This window comes from Ranitomeya imitator, chromosome 1 (assembly GCF_032444005.1).
Source record: "Ranitomeya imitator isolate aRanImi1 chromosome 1, aRanImi1.pri, whole genome shotgun sequence".
Lineage (NCBI taxonomy): Eukaryota > Metazoa > Chordata > Amphibia > Anura > Dendrobatidae > Ranitomeya > Ranitomeya imitator.
In genome coordinates this window covers 351,614,020-351,626,993 of record NC_091282.1, presented here as the reverse complement: position 1 = coordinate 351,626,993, position 12,974 = coordinate 351,614,020, and the positions used below count along the sequence as shown (strand labels likewise).

Here is a 12,974-nt window from a genome sequence, read left to right as displayed (position 1 = left end):
TGTGCCTAAACAGTAGAAACCCCCCACAAGTGACCCCATTTTGGAAACTAGACCCCCCAAGGAACTTATCTAGATGTGTGGTGAGCACTTTAAACCCCCAAGTGCTTCACAGAGGTTTATAACGCAGAGCCATGAAAATAAAAAATCATTTTTCTTTCCTCAAAAATTATGTTTTAGCAAGCAATTTTTTATTTTCACAAGGGTAACAGGAGAAATTGGACCCCAATAGTTGCTGCCCAGTTTGTCCTGAGTATGCTGGTACCCCATATGTGGGGGTAAACCACTGTTTGGGCGCATGTCAGGGCTCGGAAGGTAAGGAGCACCATTTGACTTTTTGAACGCAAGATTGGCTGGAATCAATGGTGGCGCCATGTTGCGTTTGGAGACCCCTGTCCTAAACAGTGGACCCTCAATTCTAACGCCAACACTAACCCCAACACACCTCTAACCCTAATCCCAACTGTAGCCATAACCCTAATCACAACCCTAACCCCAACACACCCCTAAACACAACCCTAACCCCAACACACCCATAACGCTAATCCCAACCCTAATCCTAACCCTAGTTCCCAACCCTAACCACAACTTTAACCCCAACACACCCCTAACCCTAACCGCAAGCCTAATCTTAACCCTATTTCCAACCCTAGCCCTAATACCAACCCTAAGGCTATGTGCCCACGTTGCGGATTCGTGTGAGATTTTTCCGCACCATTTTTGAAAAATCCGCAGGTAAAAGGCATTGTGTTTTACCTGCGGATTTACTGTGGATTTCCAGTGTTTTTTGTGCGGATTTCACCTGCGGATTCCTATTGAGGAACAGGTGTAAAACGCTGCGGAATCCGCACAAAGAATTGACATGCTGCAGAAAATACAACGCAGCGTTTCCGCACAGTATTTTCCGCACCATGGGCACAGCGGATTTTGTTTTCCATAGGTTTACATGGTACTGTAAACCTGATGGAAAACTGCTACTAATCCGCAGCGGCCTATCCGCTGCGGATCCACGGCCAATATGCAACGGATCCCCAGCTAAATCCGCACCGTGTGCACATAGCCCAATTCTAACCCTAATTCTAACCCTAGCCCTAACCCTAGTTGTAACCCTAACCCTAGTGGGGAAAAAATATATATTTTCTTTATTTTATTATTGTCCCTACCTATGGGGGTGATAAAGGGGGGGTTCATTTACTATTTTTTTTTAATTTTGATCACTGTGATAAAACCTACCTGCAACGAATCTGCCGGCCGGCAGATACGGCGGGCGCACTGCGTATGCGCCCGCCATTTTGGAAGATGGCGGCGCCCATGGAGAAGACGGACGGACACCGGGAGGCTCAGTAAGTATGGGGGGGAGGGGAGATCGGAGTACGGGGGGTGGGAGCGGACAGGATGACGGGGGAGCAGACAGGACAACGGAGGGGAGCGGAGCACAGGACGGAGGACTGGGGAGGAGATAGGTGGTGGTGGTGGGGGGGGGGGGGGCCAAATCAGGGTTTCCAGCCATGGCCGATGATATTGCAGCATCGGCCATGGCTGGATTGTAATATTTCACCAGTTTTCATATGTGAAATATTACAAATCGCTCTGATTGGCTGTTGCACTTTCAACAGCCAATCAGAGTGATCGTAGCCACGGGGGGATGAAGCCACCCCCCCCCTGGGCGGAAGTAGCACTCCCCCTGTCCCTGCAGATCGGGTGAAATTGGAGTTAACCCTTTCACCCGATCTGCAGGGACGCGATCCCTCCATGACGCCACATAGGCGTCACATGTCGGATTGGCACCAACTTTCATGACGCCTACGTGGCATCAAAGGTCGGGAAGGGGTTAAATGCAATGGGTGTTAAAGGCACATGATGGCTGATTAAACCAGCCATCATCTGCAGGGAAAAATGTGGGCTCTGTGTGCTAGTCGCATTAAAGACAGGGACACAACATAGGATATACATGTAGGTCACATGTCTTGAAGGGGTTAATGCCTGAGGGCCACCTTACAGTACATTCTGTGGCAAAATGAATGGTGTAGTTTTCAATGACAACTTCTCCCATAAAAAATCTTTCATATAACCACGTTAAAATGTTGAAAAAAAAGTTATGGCTCTCAGAAGAGATAGGGGATGGGGGGGAAGGGCCGAACCAGAAAATCACCATGTCAGGAAGAGGTTAATAGCAAAGTAGCTACTGGCTTTTCTAGTCCAAGCTGTACTTGATCAATAAATCACAGTAAGCGATACAATATAAACAGTATCACATGCAAACTTCTATCAAGAAAGTTACTCACCACACTGAATAGTGGTTGGGATTTCCATTGCACGCCTTCGTTTAAACCGCAACTCAGTTGATGGTGGCTGATTCCAGTTTGCAGATATGTAGCCAAATTCATCCCAAAATTTTATAATGCCCTTCTGAGCTGCAAGTGAGAATAAACAAAGACAAGTTCAATTTTTGCTGTCAATAAACCTAACTTAGAACACCTTATGCATGCAAATTGCAAACTTTTTCAAAGTGTAATTGTTTTGGCTTCTATCAAAATAGTTTTTAAGGGAAGACTTTCAGGTACTTGCACCTGAAGTTATTAAAAAAAACCAGAACACAGTTTTGAAACAAAGGCAGATTGCACTGCCGTAAATGCAGTTTCTCTTATCAGACACAATGATGGAACCTGAAGGACCCCATTTCAGCTCATTTAGGTCCAGTAGGCCAGGTTGATATCAGCTGTGTATGTTTTGTATAGCAGTGGTTTATGGTTTCCATTGTGCAAACATAGCTTATAGCAATTGTATTCCAGTGTGCCAGTACAAGCCACCACAAGCCTAACAAACAATTCACCTATGCCAATATCTTTCCAATACTGTGCCAAGTGCTCCCCCATTGCCTTCAGAAGGTGTCGGTACTCCTTGGCATCAGCGAAGTCTTGTTTATTGTGTGTAGGCTCCAGGACAAGATAAGGGACATCAACCACTCCTACAACTCCTCCACAAGCCCTAGAAGGCAAAATGGTCAAATGATTATACTTTCAGTATAAAAATGGACAAAACGGAAAATGTGAAAAGTCAAACAGTTTAACCCCTTAATGACCGCCAATACGTCTTTTAACTGACCTGAGATATAAGAGAATAGCCTCCCCATACAGATGACAATCCAGCATCTGTCGGTTGTACACTATAGCTGACAACTTGCTGTACCAGCCACGATCAGTATTTGCACCATCTAAATCTGTTTAACCCCTTAGATGCTGCTGTCAATAGTGACTACATCATTATAAATGGTTAACAGTGTGTGGGGGCTTCTTCTTTGTCACAATTGGTGCCCTCAGATCATGATTTTGTTGTCCTGATGTTTGCCATGGCAATTCATGACCAAATAGCGGCCTTAGAGTCTGACGGCTGTAGTAATCTGTTTAGAAGTTAGCAACATTTAGGTGGTAAAAATACACATTTTCATTTCTGTCATACCACTTTGCATTAATTCCTGTAAAGCACCTGAAGGGTTAATAAACTACCTGACAGCAGTTTTCAATATGTTTAGGGGTGCTGTTTTTAAAATGGTATCACGTTTGTGGGTTTCCTAATATATGGGACCCCTAAAGTCACTTCAAACATGGATACGTCCCTAAAAAAATAAATTTTGTAAATTTCTTTGAAAAAATGAAAAATTGTTGCTACATTTTTAAACCTCCTAAAATGCTAACAAAATAAAATAACATTTTACAAATGGTGCTGATGTAAAGCAGACATATGGGAAATGTTATTTATTAAAGGTTTGCTGTTGTATGACTATCTGGATTAAAGGGATAATCATTCAAATTTAGAAAATTGCTAATTTTTTAACATTTTTCTAAAATTTTTGATATTTTTTATGAATAAACACAAAAAATGTTGAACAAAATTTACCAGTATCATAAAGTATAATGTGTCACGAAAAAACAATCTCAAAATCACTGGGATTTGTTGAAGCGTTGCAGAGTTATTACCACATAAAGTGACACTGGTCAGATTTAAAAAATTTGGCTCGGTCACTAAGGGGTTAAGAGAAAAGTTACAAAATACTGTCATGTTTGTAACATGCTGGAACTGTTCCTGATATTTCTCAGCATTGGACACATGTTCCTATGGAGTGACGGCTGTCACCCTGTCACATTTGGCGGAGATGTCCCTCCCTAAAGCGTTTTTTAGTTTGCGGTTATAAAACAAACTAAATAGGGGGAAGATATTCCAGACGCCCTGGAGGCGGTGTTGCTCTTCATGTTCAACATAGCCAAATCCTCTGATTGAAGGTTGCAAATCTCCCAACCCAGAGCTCTGGTAGGAGGAGATAGCGCAGACATAACAAATGGAAAAGCTAATGCCCATAAGCCAAAAGGAGATGACGCCACTTGGCTTCAGTGGATAGTTTTACAAACATCCCCTAGCTACTGCACTTTTCAGGGCTAGATATCCCCTTAGTCACCTCCTTTCTTTAGGCTGCCATCTGATTAACTTTGATAATCTATGATGCACATTTTTGTCAAAACTTGATAAGGAATGTATGTAGTCTCAGGAGCTGAGCCTGCTTCACACTTGGCAGACACCAACTGTATTACATAGCCGACAACTGCCTGTAGTTACAGGTGTCAGATCACGTTCCAAATGCTGTAACTTAAAGGGAGTTCTCAAGTTTAGGGGATAACTTTCCAAGCGCTGGGGGGGTCTAACCCAAGAGTAACATTGAAGATTAGCTAAGCATTTTGCTTGTCTATTTCCAGCACTGCCGTTAAGAATGAATGTAGTGGTAGTGCGCATGATCGACCGCCACTCCATTCAGCCGGGCTCTTCAGATAACAACGTGATCGCCAGGAACAAATTGGCTACCATTGACAGCTGGGGGCAGGCCTTTCAGCAGGCCATATTGGTTAACTGCCATATTGGTTCCCTTGTAAAGCTCAGCTCAATGAAAACCACAATTTCCCAATCTATTACAATACTGTGGTATATAGCATAAGCAATCGAATAACTGCAGGCTCAAGTCACAGAATTGCAGTTTGTCAGTCTCCACAGTAGCGAAAATGCATGGAATCCGCACATGACTATGAGTACAGCTATGTCAAAGCCTAGCACAAGGAAGGATCAAAAAGAAAGCAGATTTATATAACATATGAAATACCAGCATGATACAAAAGACACAGTGTCAAAAACAGAAAATGAATGTAAAAAACCCCTACTAAAAAACACATTGAGAAAATGCAAATAATTTAATTTATAGCCACAGAAATCATGCAGACAATATGCAACATCAAAAACTCACCAAAAGTTAATTGTGGGAATGTAGACTGTGCTGGCATCAGAGTCCGCGCAGTGCACGCAATATGAACATTCACAATTCTGCAGTCACATGGAGTGACTGCAGACTTGTTGACTAAGGCTGGACAACCCCTTTTATCCCCTTCTGACATCATACGTAATAATCCGTCCATGTCACCTGGGTCATTCCTAGAGCCCGCAGAATTCTAATGGCCCCTATGCCTTTGGATTGGAGACACCGTGGCATGACGTAGGGTCCCAATCGTTGCCATGGTGTCATTGACAACATACGGGTCACCAGAGCTAGGAAACTTGCTGATCATGCGCAGTGCATGATCAGCAACTTTCCCAGTCAGTGCAGAGGTGACAGTCACTACAGCATGGGGATGCTCCTACATCTCCATGCTGTAGAAGCATTCAGCCTGCAAAAAATTATTGTCCCATAGTGGAGCTAAGTAAAAAAAAACATTTATTTATTTATTTTAAATCGTTGTAAAAATAAAAAAAATAATTAAAACAATATATCAAAAGACATTGTATTTCTGAATAAATATTTGAATGAAAAAAATATATACAGTACAGACCAAAAGTTTGGACACACCTCATTTAAAGAATTTTCTGTATTTTCATGACTATGGAAATTGTACATTCACACTGAAGGCATCAAAACTATGAATTAACATGTGGAATTATATACTTAACAAAAAAGTGTGAAACAACTGAAATTAGGTCTTCTATTCTAGGTTCTTCAAAGTAGCCTTTTGCTTTGATGACTGATTTGCACACTCTTGGCATTCTCTTGATGAGCTTCAAGAGGTAGTCCCCGGGAATGGTTTTCACTTCACAGGTGTGCCCTGTCAGGTTTAATAAGTGGGATTTCTTGCCTTATAAATGAGGTTGAGACCATCAGTTGTGTTGTGCAGAAGTCTGGTGGACACACAGCTGATAGTCTTACTAAATAGACTGTTAGAATTTGTATTATGGCAAGAAAAAAGCAGCTAAGTAAAGAAAAACGAGTGGCCATCATTACTTTAACCCCTTTACCCCCAAGGGTGGTTTGCACGTTAATGACCGGGCCAATTTTTACAATTCTGACCACTGTCCCTTTATGAGGTTATAACTCTGGAACGCTTCAACGGATCCAAGTGAATCTGACACTGTTTTCTCGTGACATATTGTACTTCATGACAATGGTAAAAATTCTTTGATAGTACCTGCGTTTATTTGTGAAAAAAACGGAAATTTGGCGAAAATTATGAAAATTTAGCAATTTTCCAAATTTGAATTTTTATGCAATTAAATCACAGAGATATGTCACACAAAATACTTAATAAGTAACATTTCCCACATGTCTACTTTACATCAGCACAATTTTGGAACCAAAATTTTTTTTTGTTAGGAAGTTATAAGGGTGAAAAGTTGACCAGCAATTTCTCATTTCTACAACACCATTTTTTTTTTTAGGGACCACATCTCATTTGAAGTCATTTTGAGGGGTCTATATGATAGAAAATACCCAAGTGTGACACCATTCTAAAAACTACACCCCTCAAGGTGCTGAAAACCACATTCAAGAAGTTTATTAACCCTTCTGGTGCTTCACAGGAATTTTTTGAATGTTTAAATAAAAATGAACATTTAACTTTTTTTCACAATAAATTTAATTCAGCTCCAATTTGTTTTATTTTACCAAGGGTAACAGGAGAAAATGGACCCCAAACATTGTTGTACAATTTGTCCTGAGTACGCTGATACCCCATATGTGGGGGTAAACCACTGTTTGAGCGGATGGGAGAGCTCGGAAAGGAAGGAGCGCCGTTTGACTTTTCAATGCAAAATTGACAGGAATTGAGATGAGACGCCATGTTGCGTTTGGAGAGCCCCTAATGTACCTAAATAGTAGAAACCCCTCAGAAGTGACACCATTTTCGAAAGTAGACCCCCTAAGGAACTTATCTAGATGTGTGGTGAGCGCTTTGACCCACCAAGGGCTTCACAGAAGTTTATAATGGAGAGCCGTAAAAATAAAACAAAAATTTTTTCCCACAAAAATTATTTTTTAGCCCCCAGTTTTGTATTTTCCCGAGGGTAACAGGAGAAATTGGACCCCAAAATTTGTTGTCCAATTTGTCCTGAGTGCGCTGATACCCCATATGTGGGGGGAAACCACTGTTTGGGCGCATGGGAGGGCTCGAAAGGGAAGGAGTGCCATTTGAATGCAGACTTAGATGGAATGGTCTGCAGGTGTCACATTGCGTTTGCAGAGCCCCTAATGTACCTAAACAGTAGAAACCCCCCACAAGTGACACCATTTTGGAAACTAGACCCCCCAGGGAACTTATCTAGATGTGTTGTGAGAGCTTTGAACCCCCAAGTGTTTCACTACAGTTTGTAACGCAGAGCCCTGAAAATTAAAAAAAAAAAATCTTTCCCCCCAAAATTATTTTTTAGCCCCCAGTTTTGTATTTTCCCGAGGGTAAGAGGAGAAATTCGACCCCAAAAGTTGTTGTCCAATTTGTCCTGAGTACGCTGATACCCCATATGTTGGGGGGAACCACCGTTTGGGCGCATGGGAGGGCTCGGAAGGGAAGGAGCTCCATTTGGAATGCAGACTTAGATGGAATGGTCTGCAGGCGTCACATTGCGTTTGCAGAACCCCTAATGTACCTAAACAGTAGAAACCCCCCACAAGTGACCCCATATTGGAAACTAGACCCCCCAGGGAACTTATCTAGATGTGTTGTGAGAACTTTGAACCCCCAAGTGTTTCAGTACAGTTTATAACGCAGAGCCGTAAAAATAAAAAATCTTTTTTTTTCCCACAAAAATTATTTTTTAGCCCCCAGTTTTGTATTTTCCCAAGGGTAACAGGAGAAATTGGACCCCAACAGTTGTTGTCCTATTTGTCCTGAGTACGCCGATACCCCATATGTTGGGGTAAACCCCTGTTTGGGCACACGGGCGAGCTCGGAAGGGAAGAAGCACTGTTTTACTTTTTCAACGCAGAATTGGCTGGAATTGAGATCGGACGCCATCGCGTTGCTGCAGGGGGTCTCAGGGAAGCCCGCAGGGAGCCCCCTCCCTGCGCGATGCTTCCCTGCACCGCCGGCACATCGCGATCATCTTTGATCGCGGTGTGCCAGGGGTTAATGTGCACATAGTGCCGGATGTCAGCTGCGATAGGCAGCTGACACCCGGCCGCGCTACCCCCGTGAGCGCCGCCGATCGCGCTGGACGTACTATCCCGTCCGTGGTCATGGGGGCCCACCCCACCTCGACGGGATAGTACGTCCAATGTCAGAAAGGGGTTAAGAAATGAAGGTCAGTCAGTTCGAAAAATTGGGCAAACTTTGAAAGTGTCCCCAAGTGCAGTGGCAAAAACCATCAAGCGCTACAAAGAAACTGGCTCACATGAGGACCGCCCCAGGAAAGGAAGACCAAGAGTCACCTCTGCTTCTGAGGATAAGTTTATCCGAGTCACTAGTCTCAGAAATCGCAGGTTAACAGCAGCTCAGATTAGAGACCAGGTCAATGCCACACAGAGTTCTTGCAGCAGACACATCTCTACAACAACTGTTAAGAGGAAACTTTGTGCAGCAGGCCTTCATGGTAAAATAGCTGCTAGGAAACCACTGCTAAGGAATACCATTAAAAACAAGGCAAAAAACAATGCTTTATCATCATAACACTGAACAAAAAAGTGGAATGTGATCAAAAAGATGGATATAAATAAACATGGTACCGCTGAAAAAGTCATCTTGTCCCACAAAAAACAAGCCGTCATACAGCTCGATCAGCAGAAAGAAAAAAAGTTATAGCTCTCAGAATAAAGTGAAGCCAAAAAAATTATCAAAAAATAGTTTTTATTGTGTAAAAGCGCCAAAACAAACAATATAAATGAGGTATCACTAATCGTACTGACCCGAAGAATAAAACTGCCTTATCAATTTTACCACACACGGAACGGAACAGTTTAAAAAAAAAAAATACTGAATTGCTGTTTTTTGTTCATTCTGCATCTCAAAAATCAGAATTCAAAGAGATCAAAAAAATGTAATGTACCAATAAACGTCAACTCGTCGTCCAGCAAAAAAAACAAGCCCTCACATGACTCTGTGGGCCAAAATATGGAAAAACTATAGCTCTCAACAATTTCTTGCAATAAAAAGCGTCTTTTAGTGTGTGACAGCAGCCAAACAAAAACCTGATATAAATCTGATATCGCTATAATCGCACCAACGCGAAGAATAAAGTCGCCAAATCACCTATACTGCACGAGGAACGGTGCAAAAAATAAAACCAATTCTTCACCTGCTGTTGATTTTTTCATTCTGCTTCCCATAGATCGCAGTAAGGCTCAGCGCACATTTATCCTGCGCTTTACGCTTGCATTGGGGTTTCCGTGTAAATCTCTAAAATACGTGATTCAGATGGAATCTCTGGCAGAAGATTCTGTATAATGAGGTAGATAGAGGCACTGTGGACATAGTCTGACCTGTGATCCGGCGGTGTCAGTCTTTTAGGATTGCATAAAAGTGCCATTGGCCACAGTTTTGTGTACTTCTGAAAAGGACATCGCTGAACAGAGGTCAGACGGAGTCCAGAGTAACTCTGCTGCCTCATTATAGTGAATGGATCCCTTGGGGGGTTCATCTGCATCACATCACTCAGAGATTTAGCTGGAAACCCTGATGTAAGTGCTCAGCGTTGAGCGCCGGAAAACTGTGATCCAAAATGTTATTTAAAATGTTCCCAATAAAATCTTCAACTTAATCCACAAAAAAAGCAATCCCCACTCAGGTTTGTCATCTGTTAATGGAAATATAGGGGGCTTCCACATTACTGGTAGCACAAAGGCTCTGGAAAAGCGAAATGGCTCCTCGACCTCAAAAAGAAATTTAGCAAATTCTCAGCTCTCAAATCCAAATGCCTCCCCTCCCTTATGAGCCCCACAGTGTACCTAAACCACATATTGCATCCACGTTTGGCATTTCTGAAGTGATGAGAGCCCGCTAACTTACGGGGCATGCCTCCAGAAGCATGAGCTGGGCATAACGTACTAGTCACTACAACAGCAGTTTGCCGTTTTCTGGAAAATACCCATGGAGTCAAAATCATCATTACACCTGTAGATAAATTCCCTAAGGAGTATAGTTTCAAAATGGGGTCACTTGAGGAGGGATTCTGCTCTTCTAGCAAATAGGGGCTCTATATATGGAGTCTGCGAACTGTTCTAGGAACATCTGCGCTCAAGCAGGCAAATAGCACTCCTTTCCTCCTGAGTCTCTTCGTATGGCTAAGCAGTACTGTACAACCACATATGGGGTATTGTCATGTTCAGTAGAAATCGTGGGACACATTTTGGTGCCATTTTTACCCACTTCTTGTGTGAAAATGTAAAATCTGGGGCTAAAACAAAATTTTGGTGGTAACAATGTAGTTATTTTGTCTTTACTGCCCAATGGTATAAAATTCTGTTATACACCCATAGTGTCAATATGATCACTGCACCCCTGGTATTGGCGTACTGAGGAAAGAATAGACCTCAGTTTGCTTGTAATAAAAATTTGTATTAGCCCTTAGAAAAAGTAAAAACTTAGAGCTAAAACAACATTTTAGTGGCAAAAATGTAATTTGTTCTTTATTCACTGCTCAGTGGTATAAAATTCTGTGAGGCACATGTGGTGTCAATATGATCACTGCACCAGTATATGAAATCATTGGTGAGTGTAGATTTTAAAATGAGCATTGGGGGACTCAGGAACCATGGGTGTATGCTGCTGCCACTAGGAGGCCACTATGCAAATAAAAAAAAGAGTTAGCTCCTCCTCTGCAGTATACACCCTACCGAGGTGGACACGAGTCTTTCATTAGACCCATATCTACCTCAGTGTGCGTCGTTTCTTTTCAGGTTTCCGGAGGGATACAGTGTGAACGGTCACAAATGTACTCACACGCAGAGACTGAGTACGGCGTGTACTGCCACCCCGTATTCTCATACGTCTGTCCCGAAGGACCCCTGATGGTCCTGTCTCCGTCTCCCACCCACTCCCATCCGCAATGCATATCCTGTGTGGACAACTAGGCTGCAGTGTTTTTCTCTGCCGCGAGGGCCTTGCGGCAGGAAAGTGGTCTCTGCATCAAGAGGTCTTCCTTCAAATTTGCCTTTGATGGGGAACTCCGGACGTGGATCTCTTGGCGTATCAACTGCTTAGGAAGGTTCCACCATTTGTTTCCAGGTCCGCGATCCTCTTGTTGTGGATACCGATGCTTTGGCCATTCCTGGGTCGCAATTTGTACTTCCCTACCTGTTTCCTCCCCTTCCTGTTATGAATAGGTAATTCAGAACCACAATGGACCTTGAAGTTCAGAGCACACAAGTGACCTGACAAAAACCACAAAACATAGGACGAGCTCTGAGACGTGGGAACTCTGCTGACCGCAATCCCTACACCTATCAAACCACACTAGAGGTAGCCGTGGATTGCGCCTAACGCTCCCTATGCAACTCGGCACAGCCTGAGAAACTAGCTAGCCTGAAGATAGAAAAATAAGTCTACCTTGCCTCAGAGAAATTCCCCAAAGGAAAAGGCAGCCCCCCACATATAATGACTGTGAGTTAAGATGAAAATACAAACACAGAGATGAAATAGATTTAGCAAAGTGAGGCCCGACTTACTGAATAGACCGAGGATAGGAAAGATAGCTTTGCGGTCAACACAAAAACCTACAAACAACCACGCAGAGGGGCAAAAAGACCCTCCGCACCGACTAACAGTACGGAGGTGCTCCCTCTGCGTCTCAGAGCTTCCAGCAAGCAAGTAAAACCAAAAAAGCAAGCTGGACAGAAAATATAGCAACAAAAGTAACACAAGCAGAACTTAGCTTATGCTGAGCAGACAGGCCACAGGAACGATCCAGGAGGAAGCAAGACCAATACTAGAACATTGACTGGAGGCCAGGATCAAAGCACTAGGTGGAGTTAAATAGAGCAGCACCTAACGACTTAACCTCATCACCTGAGGAAGGAAACTCAGAAGCCGCAGTACCACTCGTGACCACAGGAGGGAGCTTGATCACAGAATTCACAACAGTACCCCGCCCCCTTGAGGAGGGGTCACCGAACCCTCACCAGAGCCCCCAGGCCGACCAGGATGAGCCATATGAAAGGCACGAATAAGATCGGCAGCATGGACATCAGAGGCAAAGACCCAGGAATTATCTTCCTGACCATAACCCTTCCACTTAACCAGATACTGGAGTTTCCGTCTCGAAACACGAGAATCCAAAATCTTCTCCACTATATACTCCAACTCCCCCTCCACCAAAACCGGGGCAGGAGGATCAACAGATGGAACCACAGGCGCCACGTATCTCCGCAACAATGACCTATGGAATACGTTATGGATGGAAAAAGAATCTGGAAGGGTCAAACGAAAAGACACAGGATTAAGAACCTCCGAAATCCTATACGGACCAATGAAACGAGGCTTAAACTTAGGAGAGGAAACCTTCATAGGAATATAACGAGATGACAACCAAACCAAATCCCCAACACGAAGTCGGGGACCCACACAGCGTCTGCGATCAGCAAAACGTTGAGCCTTCTCCTGGGACAAGGTCAAATTGTCCACTACATGAGTCCAAATCCGCTGCAACCTGTCCACCAAAGTATCCACACCAGGACAGTCCGA

General features: G+C 43.3%; 1 protein-coding gene across 4 annotated transcripts in view; it reads right to left on the bottom strand.

Moving 5' to 3' along the window:
- The window catches only part of MORC2 (MORC family CW-type zinc finger 2), a 200,292-nt gene that overhangs the window by 64,621 nt on the left and 122,697 nt on the right, over positions 1 to 12,974 (bottom strand). For all 4 annotated transcript variants that reach the window (XM_069760271.1, XM_069760281.1, XM_069760277.1 and 1 more), the window contains exons 15-16: positions 2,831 to 2,985; positions 2,283 to 2,411 (exon numbers count right to left, since the gene is read on the bottom strand). In XM_069760271.1, coding sequence (XP_069616372.1) covers positions 2,283 to 2,411; positions 2,831 to 2,985 — 284 coding nt within the window. The remainder of the gene's footprint in view (positions 1 to 2,282; positions 2,412 to 2,830; positions 2,986 to 12,974) is intronic.